Below are 15,649 nucleotides of genomic sequence, written 5' to 3' on the forward strand. Positions count from 1 at the left end.
CAAATAAAGTTGGCAACAAAATATAATTTTATTATTTAGAAAAAAAATTCTTGAGCATAATCGGAACTGTGATTCGTACTAAAAATCAAGGCTTATTAACAGCAGTTGCATTTGAAAGGTTAGCAAAGAATAATGACTTCAATCAGACGATTTTACATAGAGAAGATGAATGTCCATCACGTTCGTAAATGTGAGCCTTCTATTGGGTACAAAAGATATAAATCTATCAATAGCATAAATTAAATGAACCAATAGATTGAGAATCTAATTGAATATCAATGTATTGTGATGTTCCCTTCCCCAGTTCGGACATGTCTGTGAGGAGCATGCTTCTTGAAGTAGTTGTAGCTATCGGACTTTTCTAGGAAAGATCTGGCGAGCTCGATAGCACCGTCGCGCGCGCCGTCATTTGCGCCGCAAAAGCGCCACTGACATCACAGGGACCATCTGAAGGTGGCGTTAGAAAGATCGTTAGCCCTATAAATTGCTCCGGAAATGAAAACATTCCACTACGAAAGGAAAACGAATACTAAAGACGAAAGAAATTCAAAAACATAAAAAGGCAATCAACAACGACTTTAATCCTTCTCACTTTACTTCCCAAAATAGCGGCTGTTTTCAAAGGCCATGATCTGATGGAAATGGTGCGACTTTGCTACGCAAATCAAGAACATCATGAGTGCAAACTAATTCGCGACAAAGTCCCCTATACCTCCCAATACTCGCCACGCTTGCATCGTACACGAAGTTACTCGAATTGCGAGCACGAGTGCTGTGGCTGTCAGTTGGAATCGCTATGGTTGAGTCCCCAAGTCCTTGTCCAGGCGTATGGACTTGCTATTGAAGAGAGTGAAAGGTAGTGATCATTCAAATCAATTTCTACGAGTTGACAAAAAATTCGTTGATTCAAAATTTACGAAAAGTCTTTTCATAATAAAAATATCAGTATTCTTTGAGTCATTTTAAAATTAGTTCAAAAATTAAAGATATATTTTTCTTTGTAAACCTGACACATTCTGAATGTGACATTCAGACTCTGCAGGTAGTCATTTAGAGCTTTCTGGGTACTTAGGTCCTATTTGAGCGTACACCAGTTTGTCTTGACATATTGATATTTAAACTAAAAGTCGAAACGTCAGCACGCTGAACAAGGACGTCCCCGCAAATGTTGATATTTACAAAAATCCTTCCAACATACGTAATGTACAACGTCAATGTAGGCATTTTAAAATTCAAATAATCTGACATCACTAATTTTATGACTAAAGCTTAAGACCTGTGAATGAATTTTTATGAAATTTTCAGCGTCTACATAGAAAGCGTTGACGGAAGCAAACACAATCTCCAATTAATTGACATTGGCTACTGCAAGGGACAATGTCACTCCCCGTAAGTTATTTAATCCATCAATTCTCCGAGAATTATTAGAAATTCTAGGCACAGAAGACACGACCTGTTTCACTGCTCAGCTACCGAGCATCAAGTGATAAGGATCGTCTACTACACAGGAAGAAATCCTACACGAACTGAGCTAGTCATTGCCGGATTAAAAATAAAAAAATGTTACTGTAAAGCAAGAATTTCTTGCGAATAATCTCCGAGCACTATTATTCTTTAGCATACTCCATGCAGCACAGGCTATGCTGCATACGCATTAATTGTCCCTATGTAAATAAAATGATAAGACGAACCTTGTCCATCAGTTCCAGCAGATAAGAACTCCACATTTAGCTTTCCTTGAGCTTCAATTTCAAAAGCCAGTGCGAGTTCTTGATTTCTTCCTCCTCTCCCGTTCCCAAGGATAGTCACAGTAGGTTCACCGCCGGCAATTACGAGAACTTCGCCATTTTCATCGAAAATGTCGCGTATTTCTTCGAAAAAGTCAGAGACGTCAGGAGTAGTTATCTGGAGGTTAGAAAAATCTGGAATGCTGCTCCGATTACTCCTGTCAGCAAGAGCTTTCGCAATCCAAACGTAGAACTTGGCGAGATCACGGGCTTCCCCGGAAATTTCGTTTCCAAGAGAGAAGTAAGGAATCGGTCTGCGGTTTGATTGAGAAGTATCCAATAAAACGATCCTTACCTATCAGATACTTTTCCCTGAGCACATATTTCCTCGATTCGTTTAATTAGTACTTGATTATTGCCGATAACTTCAACCGTATTCGAGGGATAAGTCTTCTGATTGAAAATTTCCTCAGGAAGGGCAAAGTCAACATCAAATTTTCTTTAGAATCGAGGATTTTAAAAGAGGATCATCAGAATTAAATATGCGCCATATATGGCTAATATAATTTGAGGCTAAAATTTTGAGCTGAATTCATATATTGATTTTAAATCCTGTCTCAGCAACCCTTCATAAAAGCTCCGATCTTTTATTGTTGTTTCAACAGTTGGTCCAGACGCGATCAATTCGACCGGGTCGCCAATGATATCCGAGAGAATAAAAGTTCTCACAGAAGCTTTTGTCGCTGCCAAAAGCCTTCCTCCTTTCGTCTTGCTCAAAAGTGATCTTACAGCGTTGAGTTCTTGAATAGTAGCGCCCTAAAAGTTCAACTAAATTATATAGGAAGTTTATGTATAGGAACCTTTGATTGAAGCTTTTTGATAATTCTTAATTTCTCATCAAGCGATATCGAATCAGCAGGGCAAGCTAAACACGCGCTACCGCCGCCAGAACAGCAAACTATCAGCTTGTCGTCTGGTTCGAGATTCTTCACGAACTCAAGAATCTTGTTCGATGCGTCTTTTCGTCAATGGTTCTCCATCTAAGCGTTTTTTCGACGAATCACCAGTCGAAGAACGCATATTCTATCGTTTTTGAACCAATGCCCACAGCAGCTGCGTCTGGAAGGTTGTTTTCCGCGACTTCAAGGACTTTGACATTTTCGTGAACGGGCCACATACTCGATCGTTCAGAAAATGCACCCGCATTTTCTTCTAAAATTCATTGACACACGAAACGATAGAGCAGTAGCTTACCCATGGATTTTCTAGTTCCGAAAGGCACTGAGACGATCCCTTGGGCGACATAATCTCCAAAGTACTCGATTACTCCACTTGCCATACCAGCAGCAGCTTTCCCGAAGCCGATGAGGAAGACTTTTTCTTTGGCGAAAGATTTTCTTGTAAGATGATCCAAAACGAGCGTTTTCGGATTGATTGAGGGCAACGATTCGCGAAAAATATCCTCAAGAATTACCATGGCTAGGGTAAACGCACAAAAAAACTAACTTTTTCCCTCGAAAGAGTATTGACTTGAAACTTGGCATGGTGATAGATCATGCCAAAGTACTTTTCAAAATTTTTTTTTCAAAAAAATTTTTCAAGGTTTTCAACCTTTTTAAGCCTGGCAAAAGGCTAACTTTTGAGTGGATCATGTTCGAAGGCTCTAAAATAGCTAGATCAACGCGGAATGATCTCCTGATCATTTTCATAAAAAAAAATTTAGTGACAATACCTCCGATGACTCAAGAATTGCCGAAAACTGTTACGTAACCCTATTATGTAACACAAATTCAGACTAATAATTTCTGGAGGACCAAAGAAATAAATCTAACTATTTTTCAACCCCTAAAAGTAATAATATTTTCCATCCCTTTTTCTGGAGGAGCTCGCGGAAGACTTTTTCAAGGAAAACATTGCATTGCTGGAAAAAATTTTTTTTTTTGAAAAAAAAATTAATTTTCGAATGAAATAAACAGAAAAAATCTTGATCATAACCTTAATAAAAACTACCTTCTTTAAAAAAAAACAAAAAAAAAATTCCAAATAACGAACACCATAAAAGCAAAACAAGTAGGGAGGGTATGCTTAAAGTAAAAAATGGGAGAGGGTGGGGTTGGGGACAAAACTGAGACTGATCACCTTAGTACTGCCTTCTTATCCCGGCCTTTGTCAAGCCCATTTCAATTTAAAAGCCAGGGACGGGGCTGAGACGGCCCGAAGGGCCGTCAAGCCCATTTCAATTTAAAAGCCAGGGACGGGGCTGAGACGGCCCGAAGGGCCGTCAAGCCCATTTCAATTTAAAAGCCACGGGACGGGGCTGAGACGGCCCGAAGGGCCGTCAAGCCCATTTCAATTTAAAAGCCAGGACGGGGCTGAGACGGCCCGAAGGGCCGTCAAGCCCATTTCAATTTAAAAGCCAGGGACGGGGCTGAGACGGCCCGAAGGGCCGTCAAGCCCATTTCAATTTAAAAGCCAGGACGGGGCTGAGACGGCCCGAAGGGCCGTCAAGCCCATTTCAATTTAAAAGCCAGGGACGGGGCTGAGACGGCCCGAAGGGCCGTCAAGCCCATTTCAATTTAAAAGCCAGGGACGGGGCTGAGACGGCCCGAAGGGCCGTCAAGCCCATTTCAATTTAAAAGCCAGGGACGGGGCTGAGACGGCCCGAAGGGCCGTCAAGCCCATTTCAATTTAAAAGCCAGGGACGGGGCTGAGACGGCCCGAAGGGCCGTCAAGCCCATTTCAATTTAAAAGCCAGGGACGGGGCTGAGACGGCCCGAAGGGCCGTCAAGCCCATTTCAATTTAAAAGCCAGGGACGGGGCTGAGACGGCCCGAAGGGCCGTCAAGCCCATTTCAATTTAAAAGCCAGGGACGGGGCTGAGACGGCCCGAAGGGCCGTCAAGCCCATTTCAATTTAAAAGCCACGGGGCTGAGACGGCCCGGGTCAAGCTGAGACGGCCCCGAAGGGCCGTCAAGCCCATTTCAATTTAAAAGCCAGGGACGGGGCTGAGACGGCCCGAAGGGCCGTCAAGCCCATTTCAATTTAAAAGCCAGGGACGGGGCTGAGACGGCCCGAAGGGCCGTCAAGCCCATTTCAATTTAAAAGCCAGGGACGGGGCTGAGACGGCCCGAAGGGCCGTCAAGCCCATTTCAATTTAAAAGCCAGGGACGGGGCTGAGACGGCCCGAAGGGCCGTCAAGCCCATTTCAATTTAAAAGCCAGGGACGGGGCTGAGACGGCCCGAAGGGCCGTCAAGCCCATTTCAATTTAAAAGCCAGGGACGGGGCTGAGACGGCCCGAAGGGCCGTCAAGCCCATTTCAATTTAAAAGCCAGGGACGGGGCTGAGACGGCCCGAAGGGCCGTCAAGCCCATTTCAATTTAAAAGCCAGGGACGGGGCTGAGACGGCCCGAAGGGCCGTCAAGCCCATTTCAATTTAAAAGCCAGGACGGGGCTGAGACGGCCCGAAGGGCCGTCAAGCCCATTTCAATTTAAAAGCCAGGGACGGGGCTGAGACGGCCCGAAGGGCCGTCAAGCCCATTTCAATTTAAAAGCCAGGGACGGGGCTGAGACGGCCCGAAGGGCCGTCAAGCCCATTTCAATTTAAAAGCCAGGGACGGGGCTGAGACGGCCCGAAGGGCCGTCAAGCCCATTTCAATTTAAAAGCCAGGGACGGGGCTGAGACGGCCCGAAGGGCCGTCAAGCCCATTTCAATTTAAAAGCCAGGGACGGGGCTGAGACGGCCCGAAGGGCCGTCAAGCCCATTTCAATTTAAAAGCCAGGGACGGGGCTGAGACGGCCCGAAGGGCCGTCAAGCCCATTTCAATTTAAAAGCCAGGGACGGGGCTGAGACGGCCCGAAGGGCCGTCAAGCCCATTTCAATTTAAAAGCCAGGGACGGGGCTGAGACGGCCCGAAGGGCCGTCAAGCCCATTTCAATTTAAAAGCCAGGGACGGGGCTGAGACGGCCCGAAGGGCCGTCAAGCCCATTTCAATTTAAAAGCCAGGGACGGGGCTGAGACGGCCCGAAGGGCCGTCAAGCCCATTTCAATTTAAAAGCCAGGGACGGGGCTGAGACGGCCCGAAGGGCCGTCAAGCCCATTTCAATTTAAAAGCCAGGGACGGGGCTGAGACGGCCCGAAGGGCCGTCAAGCCCATTTCAATTTAAAAGCCAGGGACGGGGCTGAGACGGCCCGAAGGGCCGTCAAGCCCATTTCAATTTAAAAGCCAGGGACGGGGCTGAGACGGCCCGAAGGGCCGTCAAGCCCATTTCAATTTAAAAGCCAGGGACGGGGCTGAGACGGCCCGAAGGGCCGTCAAGCCCATTTCAATTTAAAAGCCAGGGACGGGGCTGAGACGGCCCGAAGGGCCGTCAAGCCCATTTCAATTTAAAAGCCAGGGACGGGGCTGAGACGGCCCGAAGGGCCGTCAAGCCCATTTCAATTTAAGGGACGGGGCTGAGACGGCCCGAAGGGCCGTCAAGCCCATTTCAATTTAAAAGCCAGGGACGGGGCTGAGACGGCCCGAAGGGCCGTCAAGCCCATTTCAATTTAAAAGCCAGGGACGGGGCTGAGACGGCCCGAAGGGCCGTCAAGCCCATTTCAATTTAAAAGCCAGGGACGGGGCTGAGACGGCCCGAAGGGCCGTCAAGCCCATTTCAATTTAAAAGCCAGGGACGGGGCTGAGACGGCCCGAAGGGCCGTCAAGCCCATTTCAATTTAAAAGCCAGGGACGGGGCTGAGACGGCCCGAAGGGCCGTCAAGCCCATTTCAATTTAAAAGCCAGGGACGGGGCTGAGACGGCCCGAAGGGCCGTCAAGCCCATTTCAATTTAAAAGCCAGGGACGGGGCTGAGACGGCCCGAAGGGCCGTCAAGCCCATTTCAATTTAAAAGCCAGGGACGGGGCTGAGACGGCCCGAAGGGCCGTCAAGCCCATTTCAATTTAAAAGCCAGGGACGGGGCTGAGACGGCCCGAAGCCCATTTTTAAAAATTTTATCAAAAATTTCTTATTAAAAAAAATAAAATTCTTAATTTTGAATTCTTCCATCATCCGGATGTTTTCAACCGGACAAAGTCCTCCAGAAGTTCTCTGTGTGATCACGTGATATTTGTCAATAAATTTTATAAAAAATTTAGGATTTTGTTTACTAAATAACAAAAATCATTATTCTTCCAGCAAATTACTGGTCTTCCAGCAAGAAACAGGAGGTCCTCCAGGTGATTCCTGATCGATCAGAGGCATGGTCACTAAATTTTTTTATCTCAAATTGATTAGAATTTCGAGGCGCTTCGAACTAGACTATCCACGACTCCGTACCTTCACCCACTCGAAAGATAGATTTTTGGACCTCTTTAGAGGGCGCTAGAATGATGCCAAGTGGTTTTTTCAAAAATTTTTTTTCTGAAATAGTATTTTCTCATGTTTTGCAATCACGTCACTTAAAATAAAGTTTCTACGACCCCTAGAAAAAAAGCTGATTTTTTGTGCGTTTACCCTAACCATGGCGGCAATTTTTCAATCTAGGAACACAAAGATAATTATAAATATGTATACATAAGTGGGCTTTTTTCAATTCAGAATATACCGCATTGGTATGATTTACAATAAGTGAGTGTTTCAGTGAACTTAGGATAAATGAGATTGTATCTGTAGAAGATAGGCAGTGCCACAGTGTTGCTGGGTCTTTAATTTCTTGCTTTTCGTTTTCGGCTTTTTCAGGTTTACCAAAATGGATTAACGAGTAAGTTTCTCTCCTTTACAAATCTTTTTTGATGTCTATTGATGGGTAGCGGCCGCGCTAGTTCACGATCGGTTGGTTAACAAGTTCGAAAAGTGACTCAATGAAAATTGATAACCTCAAAAATGAGTTTCCCTATCAAACCAGGACCATTCATTTGATGCAGATCGTGAGCCAGGTTTACAATTGTGAACCTGGACGCCCTAAACCTATCTTGCTTGATAAATCCTTTCCTTGGAACTAAAGCTTGAACCTTCGGAACTGGAGGAGGGCTGTTCGGCTGTGCTCGAAAATGGACGGGCTTCGTGTTGCTATTTCTACGAGCTTTCTTCACGAGATTGGGGACCTCCATAAGGTCCTCATCAATGATGAATTCGTCGGAAGCGTCAGACATACCATCGCTGAGCGGCAAGTTCGCGGTATCAATAACTGGCGAGTTGCGGAAAGGCTGGTCGATATGATTGTCAATGTCAACGTAAAGAGAATCAGGAGGTGTTTTTTCCTCTTCAGCGGATGACTCTTCCTGTACATTTGCTATTTATGGCTTACTTTTTAATTTCTTCCATCATTTATAACTAATAAATTATAAACAATCAGGAAATAAAGAAGAGCGGAAAGAATTCCGTGGCAGTAAAATATTTTATTCAGATATTATTTGAACAGTGCGAAAATGAAAAAGGGCTGATAAATTTATTATCAGATGAAGAATTCTAATTCAGGTAGTTCTTGCATCTCAAAGCTCTTGCTTCCCGACTAATCTTATACGAAGCTCTACTTCGAATGCCTCTAAATCGTAAGCCTCTAACTTGAGTGCAGAGATTTTCTTCGGCACTCTGCGGTGGAGTCCCCGCCTCCCCTGGAGGTTTTTTCTCATCATCGGCGGCTGTTTCTGGCTCCTTGTCGCCTTCGCTCGAATTCGGCTCATCGACGAGAGTCGTGTCATTCTCGTCGTTTTCTTCTGGAATCTTTTCGTTTGCTCGCTGTTTTTCTGCATCAGCTTTTCAAAGGTTTTCAAAGTTGCCGTTTTACTGCTATATTTCATGAAAGAATGACGTGATATGCAAGTTTTAACCTTCCCGAAAAGATCGTCATCGTAATCGTAATCAAACTCGTCCTTATTTTCCCAATCAATCATTCCTTCTTTATTCGCTGAAAAGTTTGAGACTTCCGACGAAGCGAGCGACTCTTCATCAATATCGAACGGAGCTTGAAACTCGGTTTCTTCTGCCATTCGCTCATTCATTTCTTCATTCGTTTCTTCTTTCTCTGGCTCGTTCTGGCATTCTTCATCGTCATCCTCGTTTCGTTCGTACCAGTCTTCCGATCTACGTGCTTCTTTGAGTCGCTCGTCTGAGTTTTCAAGCGCGTAGTCTTTCTTGATAGCCGCCATATAATTTGTCTCTCTAAAAAGGATGAAGTCAGCTATAAAATGGCGAGTTTTTCTCAACCTGTGTCGAATATGTTCGCCGAACATCCCGAACTCCTGGACCCGAAACGTATTCCAATCTTTTAATTTCAAGAGCTGCGATCCAAGAACCTTTCTTTTCTTGTTATCAAACTTAGCAGCCTCCAAAGAATGATGAATCAGTTCCATGAAGCGCTGCCCTCCCTCGTCGCTCAAATGGACATTATCGACGTACACTTCTTCTCCTTCAACAGGGCTTTTTTGCTCGATCTGGCTTTTGCGATACATATATTCTTTTAGAGCATTTTCTCCGTCGTTTTGAAAGTAGAAGTCTGTGGAGAAATCGATGACCTTGACCATTTCATCGTCCGTCATCTCTGTATTCACATACACAGCTTCAAGCAATTTCAGGAAAAAAAACTCATCGAATAAGACATACCGACAATCTTGTTGCACTCAACCGCTCGTAGATGATCTTCGTCGAGTCTAGGGAGAATCGAGCTAACGAAAATCATCGCTGCTGGGTAGAGCTTTCGAACCATGTAGATGCATTCGATGATTTCCTGGGCACATTCGGATACAGTAGACTTAACGCGTGATTGGGAGGCGTTATTTGTGCCAACATGAAGTAGAATTGTTCCGACTCGACGGGGCTAAAAATAATAATTCGAAGATTTTTGAAAATGTAGGATTACCGGGGGAAGATATTCTGACTTCAACGCTTCAACCAGTCCTTCCGCTCTGATTCCCGGGTAGGAGAACGCGAAAAAATCCTTTAGTGGAACAGTATCCATGTAATATATACAGGACTTAAGCATACTGTCTCCAATTAGCAACGCTCCTTCAGGAACATCATGCTCTTCATCTGGGGATTCAGGAGAATCTCTCCGGCCATCGTTGTAGCTTGAATTTTGATGACCACGATTGAATCCAGAGCCTTGGTCGCTATATCGAGGTCTTCCTCGAGATCTGTTGTCATTTCGAGATGATCCATTGCCATAGGATTCTCTTTGTCGTGGTCTGAAATCAACGTCTCTCTGTCGACTTTCAAATCTGGATGGAACTGCGTCGTATTTCGCCTTTTCAGCGTCATATCTATTCCGACGATCCGGGGTCACGGGCGACGAACGCTCTGGATTGGTGATTTGACTGTCGAGAACTTGAGAAACGGCGGGTTTCGATCGACGAGCTCGACTTTTAGCGAGATTTTGAGTCATATTCCGAAAAAGGTACCGCTTCTCGCAAATATACTCAATTCAATTATTCTCAAACTTTTGAATCAAAAAGGCATTTCTGTCTGTAATACATCTGCTGAGTGAAAGAGTTACACTGATAAATCTCTCAACTTTCCTTGGCATCAATGTTTCTCCCGACATTTTTTCCAATCTCTCGTGAAAAATCGCCGCAATCGAAACTAAAAAACCAGTCTTTCTCTCCAAATCTCCCGCGCGCTTATTGGCCGTGGCGCGGTGGCGAGAAATTCAGATCTTTCTCGAGTCGAGGCGATTCTAGTGTCACTAGAATCACTGCAGAAAAATCTTTCGATTTGTTTTTGTCAGAAAATATTAAAATTTTGAAAATCGTTTCCCAGAAAAAAAAGGATAAATGGGAGATAAAGCGGAAGATCTGAAGATAGAATCGCTGACTCTTGATGATACTACAGATAAAACACCCGAGGTAATTTTAGTATTTACAAATTACTGTAGTAATTTATTCATAAATCATTAATCTTTGTGAAATTTTCAATAACGAGAAAATGATCAAAATCTTGAAGAAAAGCACCTCCAACATAAGCAATTCATCAATATTCATTTTCGCATATGAAAATTTTCTCACAAAAGTGATAACCGTTACTTCCAGGTCAGCGGACGCCCAGCTGCCCAGGTGAGCACGGAGACATCTGAAGGCGAAGAAACAGCTGACTCCGGACTTCGGGTAAGAATTCTACACTCTGTTCATTCCATTCCTCAAAAACATACTTCAAGGCCCCGCCAAGAGATGAAGACTATGTAGAAGATATTCCATTCGGATTGAAGACCGAGTTTGTTTACAACGTCGTTGGGAAAAAATACAAGGTAACGTTTTTTTCATTGGCAGCAATTAATTGTCCTTATCTTTTCTTCTATCGAGAGGTCAATAATTGCTCGCTTGTCAAATCTCTTTCCTGTACTTTTTAAGTACAGGGTCGGCTAAAGGTACTTGAGCTGATCTTTCTATTTTTAGAATGCACTCAAGCTAGCTAACATTATGCTCAAATTTGATCCAGGCAACAAAATTGCCAAAGAATATTTGCCAGTTTTGGAACAAGCCATTGAACTTGGAGAGTAAGAGAAACACGAGAAAGCAGAGATAAACGCATTTTTAAAGGGCTGTCGATGACGAAGAATCCAGCTCTTCTGAAGAAGAATCGTCGTCGGAAGAATCGTCCTCGGAAGAAGAAAGCGACGAAGAAGACCCAGATGTTCCAGGGACGTCAAAAGCCACAATCAAACCTCCACGAGTTCGAAATTGCAGAATTCACAATGATCGTGGATATCTCGACGGAAAATCCAAACCCTAATCGATCGTACTAATCTTAGGAAATATTTTTTATTCAAAAATCTGTACGCTTGCCTTCACTGAAACTCTATTTTTTATACGCCCTCAACACAGAATATTTTTTTATACGAAACGAATGTTCTTAATTCCTGATTTTTAGAATGTCTGACTCAGAAGATTATGAAGACTTCGGCTCAGGGGATGAATCTTGGGACGATTTCGAGGAAGATATTGAGCTCGACAAGGCAGATAATGTTGACGCCATCGAGAATTTCAAATGTTTATTTATCAGGTACACCACGTTTTTGAGGTTTTCTGACTGAGAACGTTTTAGCTCTCAAATCTTCAAGGCGAAAGTCGAAAAAGAAGCGTCTGCCTTCGCAAATTCCTGTAAGATATCCGTTTCAGTTGCGAAAACGATTTTGATGAAATCAAAATGGAACACCAGCACTGCCTCAAAAGTTTTGTCGAAATCTAAATACGGCGACAAACTCGTCAAAACTCGAAAAAGTCATTGTGACGGTAACTCTGGAAACTAACAGCAGATTTCTAACTTACCTCAGTTTGTGATGAACCGAGAAAAGACCTCTACGCGACTTTTTGTCAGCACGAATTTTGCCTGGATTGTTGGAGATATCATACGCGAACGCGACTCCAGCAGCGATCTGATGTCTGTTGCATGGGCCACGGCTGTGAGGTTCTTCTCACTGAATCAGCCGTGCTCCCGCTCGTGCCAGGATCGCTAGGGAAGAAATTTGAAGAGATACTGTTTGATTGCATGGTGATAAGTTATCCTGGAGTACGCTTTTGTCCTGGCCCCGATTGCTCAGAGATCGTCATGGCTTTGGAAGAATCCTCTCCCAAACGAGTTCGGGTGGGGCAAAAAATAACCTTGGTCTTTATGAGACGATTCTAGTGCGATTCCTGTGCTACTGAATTCTGCTTCCAATGCGGCTTAGACTTTCACCATCCAACTGAATGCTCAACGATCAAAGTCTGGTTGCAGAAATGTTCGGACGACTCTGAAACAGCTGATTACATCGCTACGAAGACAAAGGATTGTCCGATGTGCTCTAGTTGTATCGAAAAGTCAGGAGGGTGCAACCATGTGATCTGTGGACTCTGCAAGTACGAGTTCTGCTGGGTCTGCTCTGGAGATTGGAAAGAACACGGAGCTCAGGTATAGCGAGTTCTATGTGGGTAGAAATTCATTGATTTTCAGTACTACGAATGCTCAAGGTTCAAAGAAGACCCAGAAGCAGTTCGAGCAGAGCTAGAAAACGAGACCCGCGCGTCTTTGTCGAAATATCTTCATTATTTCCAGCGCTGGGATAATCATTCTCGATCGCTAAAGATGGAAAAGGTCTTCCAGAAAAATCTACAGGAGATTGCGCAGAAGGAAGTGCAGAAATCGAACGGAACCTGGATCGATTGGGAGCATCTGAAACGAGCTGGAAAAATTCTGGCGCAGTGTCGATACACATTGAAATTCACTTATCCTCGAGCGTACTTCATGGATGCTTCTAAAGAAAAGATGCTTTTCGAATACCAGCAGGGTATTCTTGAAGCAGATTGCGAGGATCTCGCCTGGAAGCTAGAAAACGCGCGTGAGTTTTCTGTTGCACAGCTAGAACAGGCTTCTGCTGCTGCCCAAAAGTCGAGAATGACTCTTGTAAAATCTACCTCTTTATTGTAATTGTTAAATATTGACTACCTTTATCTTCAATTCATTGTGATATTAATGATAATTTATGTTCTGTAAATAATTATGAACGACCATTTGTCTGACTGTATATATTTCTGCTTTCCTCCTACTTGTTTTTTGACCAATACAAGACGAAGTTTCATTCGATCCTCTCTGGGAGTTTTCTCCCCTTCCAGAGAATCAATTACTGTTTTTTTTTTGTAAAATTTTTCAAAATCATCTTTCGTATTGATAAGCCTCCGACTCCTTGTGAAATATTTGAGAATGATGCACCGAAGGGTAACGTAAAATCTAGTTGCTTTTCGAAAATATGAATCGACTTGTAAGATGTCGACGATACACTGAAGTTTTTACTAACAGTAGGTTCGTTAATTGGCGCTGATGATCATTTTTTTCTAAGGCGAGGTTCACTGGAGAATTCACTTACGATACCTCGTCGAAATAGATCGGCTTTCTGATGAGAATTTCCGAGAATATCATTCGGCATTTCTGAAGCCGAAAAATACGATACCTCTCTTGCTAGAAGAAGTTCCAACAGTTAGAGAAGAACTGATATCTTCTCAGCTCCTCGAAGTTTTAAAGAAAGGAAGGCTTTATCATGATCCTCAAGAAGCAGTGAACGGCGGCCTAGATGTCCAAGAGTTGAATGAGCTTCTTGATTATCAAGATATCACTCGTTACTTCGGAAATAATCTTCCGCAGCAGAAAAAGTTCAAACAGGCGATCTCAAAGATGATCATCCTCAAACGGGAAATTGATTTCAGCGATCCAAAACAAGTCAACGAATACGAAACCAAGCTACAGAAGTTCATCAAAAAGTGGAGTAAAGAGTTCTATATTCCAAAATTTCTATCACCTCATTCTGCCCAACTTGATCCCTTTTTGCTGCGAGCCGATATCGAGCAATGGAAACAACTGCAGTTCGATTTCAAGCCAGTCACTTCAATCGTTTCAAGAGGCTTTCTTAATGATTTTCTTGCTGAAAAAGAAGATGATATCTACGAAGAAGTTGCGAATAAATTAACAACGGAAAGTGGAGAGAAGAAAATTTGGGAATCAGCAGATATTCTAAAGTTGACAACTAAGGAAAGAGAGGAACTGGGAATCCGTTACGATATCAATCTTCAAATGTCCACAGTTAGAAAACTCAGATGGAAGTACTCAACGGCTATTGAAGTTTTAGGTAAAATGCCCGCAGCGAATAAAGTACGATCTTCTTAGATACATTCAATGATGTTTGGGAAAAAGAATTTATCCGCGAGTTTGATTATTTCCTCAGAAATTCAAAAATGGAAGCTGTGCTAAGAAATCGTACGAAGTACCCTCACCTAATTGTTCCTTGCTTCGAGCCTGAAGATGTCATGGGCTCACCAAGAATACAAGAAGATGTTGAGTTTTTGCTCTCTGAAAAAGAGTATGGATCGATATCAGAAACTGAGGTTGAGCATTTTGAAGACAACGAAGAGATCCTTGAGGAATATGAAGAATTTTGGGAAGATTGGTTCAAGAATGAATTTTGTGTGACATTTGAGGATCGACTTGTTCAGCACTTCAAAGGTTGGTGTGACTATCTAATCTTTTTATCAATTCTATCTAGCAAAGTATGTCCAAGAAGAAAGGAAAATATACTTTCGCGAGTTTCGGAAAATTCAGGCTGAGTACAAGTACGAGAATATCAATGAAAACCTGCCTGTTCTTGCAGAAGATGAGTTCAGTACAACTTTTGGAAATTTTTTCTATAAAGGATGCGAGTTTCATGGGCTCAACCGTATCGAAGTTATCGATGAACTTCTATTCCAGGTACTCTTCCTTTTTCTATTGATGAAGATAATTTATCAATATGTTCAAGGAGAAATCGATGGGTTTTTGGATAAAGTATCAAGAGTATTGGACGAAAGTTATGGCGGAGGAGGAAGAAAAATTTTGGCAAACTGTATCAGATGCGAAGCGAGAAGAAGTCATGCTCGGAAAAGAATATACACTTTCGAAGTACAGAATTGCCTTTGAAACGCATCAAAAAGTATGTCAAAACTTGAGGCAACGCTACTTCCATCCCTGGACGAAAGGCTCACTTGAGATTCCTGCTTGCCCTAAAAGACTCATGCCAATAAAACGAACAATATAAAAGACAATGGATATATTTGATTTTATCAAAATTTGTAAAGCATCCAAAATTCGTACAGCGATCCATATTTTGCATGGGATTGTTAGGCCGCGGTTAGAAAATGACTCGGATCATCGCCGCTAAAGTTAAGATTGCGTTGATATTTTATGGGATTTAGCGTACGTATTGTCGGTTTACTGGTAGTTTGAAAAGTTGCAAAATTGGTGCACTTGGTCTATCGATGGGATGACAGTATCTTAAACGATTAATTTTTCTTAAAAGGTGTAATTCCTTACCCGGAAACATGTGAAGTGCTCTGTTATCAATGTTGAATACGTCCTGTACGGACTCTGTCATGTTTACCGCGTTTTCATGGACAAAAGCCGTCCCCCCGAAATATTTTTCATGTGTGCCTAAAAAAATGATATATACTAA

At 43.1% G+C, this 15,649-nt stretch overlaps 5 protein-coding genes across 5 annotated transcripts; 3 read left to right on the forward strand and 2 right to left on the reverse strand.

The window, feature by feature from the left end:
- Positions 1 to 307: 307 nt before the first annotated feature.
- On the reverse strand, positions 308 to 3,723 carry LOC145712063 (glycerate kinase-like). The gene is made up of 7 exons (XM_081789750.1): positions 2,982 to 3,723; positions 2,791 to 2,939; positions 2,588 to 2,749; positions 2,335 to 2,543; positions 2,083 to 2,226; positions 1,692 to 2,041; positions 308 to 447 (listed from the first exon to the last, which is right to left on the reverse strand). Exons 1-7 carry the CDS (start codon positions 3,202 to 3,204, stop codon positions 362 to 364), a joined length of 1,323 nt encoding a protein of 440 aa, XP_081645876.1. The 5' UTR covers positions 3,205 to 3,723; the 3' UTR covers positions 308 to 361.
- A 4,359-nt stretch (positions 3,724 to 8,082) lies between these two features.
- LOC145712064 (uncharacterized) lies at positions 8,083 to 10,084 on the reverse strand. Its single transcript, XM_081789751.1, has 4 exons — positions 9,563 to 10,084; positions 9,307 to 9,520; positions 8,911 to 9,262; positions 8,083 to 8,865 (listed from the first exon to the last, which is right to left on the reverse strand). Exons 1-4 carry the CDS (start codon positions 10,082 to 10,084, stop codon positions 8,196 to 8,198), a joined length of 1,758 nt encoding a protein of 585 aa, XP_081645877.1. The 3' UTR covers positions 8,083 to 8,195.
- A 215-nt stretch (positions 10,085 to 10,299) lies between these two features.
- LOC145703630 (uncharacterized) lies at positions 10,300 to 11,533 on the forward strand. The gene is made up of 5 exons (XM_081781017.1): positions 10,300 to 10,544; positions 10,728 to 10,802; positions 10,853 to 10,942; positions 11,091 to 11,191; positions 11,235 to 11,533. Exons 1-5 carry the CDS (start codon positions 10,473 to 10,475, stop codon positions 11,425 to 11,427), a joined length of 531 nt encoding a protein of 176 aa, XP_081637143.1. The 5' UTR covers positions 10,300 to 10,472; the 3' UTR covers positions 11,428 to 11,533.
- An 11-nt stretch (positions 11,534 to 11,544) lies between these two features.
- On the forward strand, positions 11,545 to 13,250 carry LOC145703621 (E3 ubiquitin-protein ligase ARIH2-like). Its single transcript, XM_081781005.1, has 5 exons — positions 11,545 to 11,697; positions 11,740 to 11,927; positions 11,969 to 12,279; positions 12,322 to 12,585; positions 12,628 to 13,250. The coding sequence occupies exons 1-5, from the start codon at positions 11,567 to 11,569 to the stop codon at positions 13,099 to 13,101; spliced, it is 1,368 nt and encodes a 455-aa protein (XP_081637131.1). The 5' UTR covers positions 11,545 to 11,566; the 3' UTR covers positions 13,102 to 13,250.
- Positions 13,251 to 13,350: 100 nt separating this feature from the next.
- Positions 13,351 to 15,235, forward strand: LOC145712065 (uncharacterized). Its single transcript, XM_081789752.1, has 5 exons — positions 13,351 to 13,469; positions 13,511 to 14,293; positions 14,332 to 14,667; positions 14,708 to 14,910; positions 14,960 to 15,235. The coding sequence occupies exons 1-5, from the start codon at positions 13,421 to 13,423 to the stop codon at positions 15,233 to 15,235; spliced, it is 1,647 nt and encodes a 548-aa protein (XP_081645878.1). The 5' UTR covers positions 13,351 to 13,420.
- Positions 15,236 to 15,649: the final 414 nt, after the last annotated feature.

The sequence above is a fragment of the Oikopleura dioica genome, chromosome 1 (assembly GCF_907165135.1).
Source record: "Oikopleura dioica chromosome 1, OKI2018_I68_1.0, whole genome shotgun sequence".
Classification (NCBI taxonomy): domain Eukaryota; kingdom Metazoa; phylum Chordata; class Appendicularia; order Copelata; family Oikopleuridae; genus Oikopleura; species Oikopleura dioica.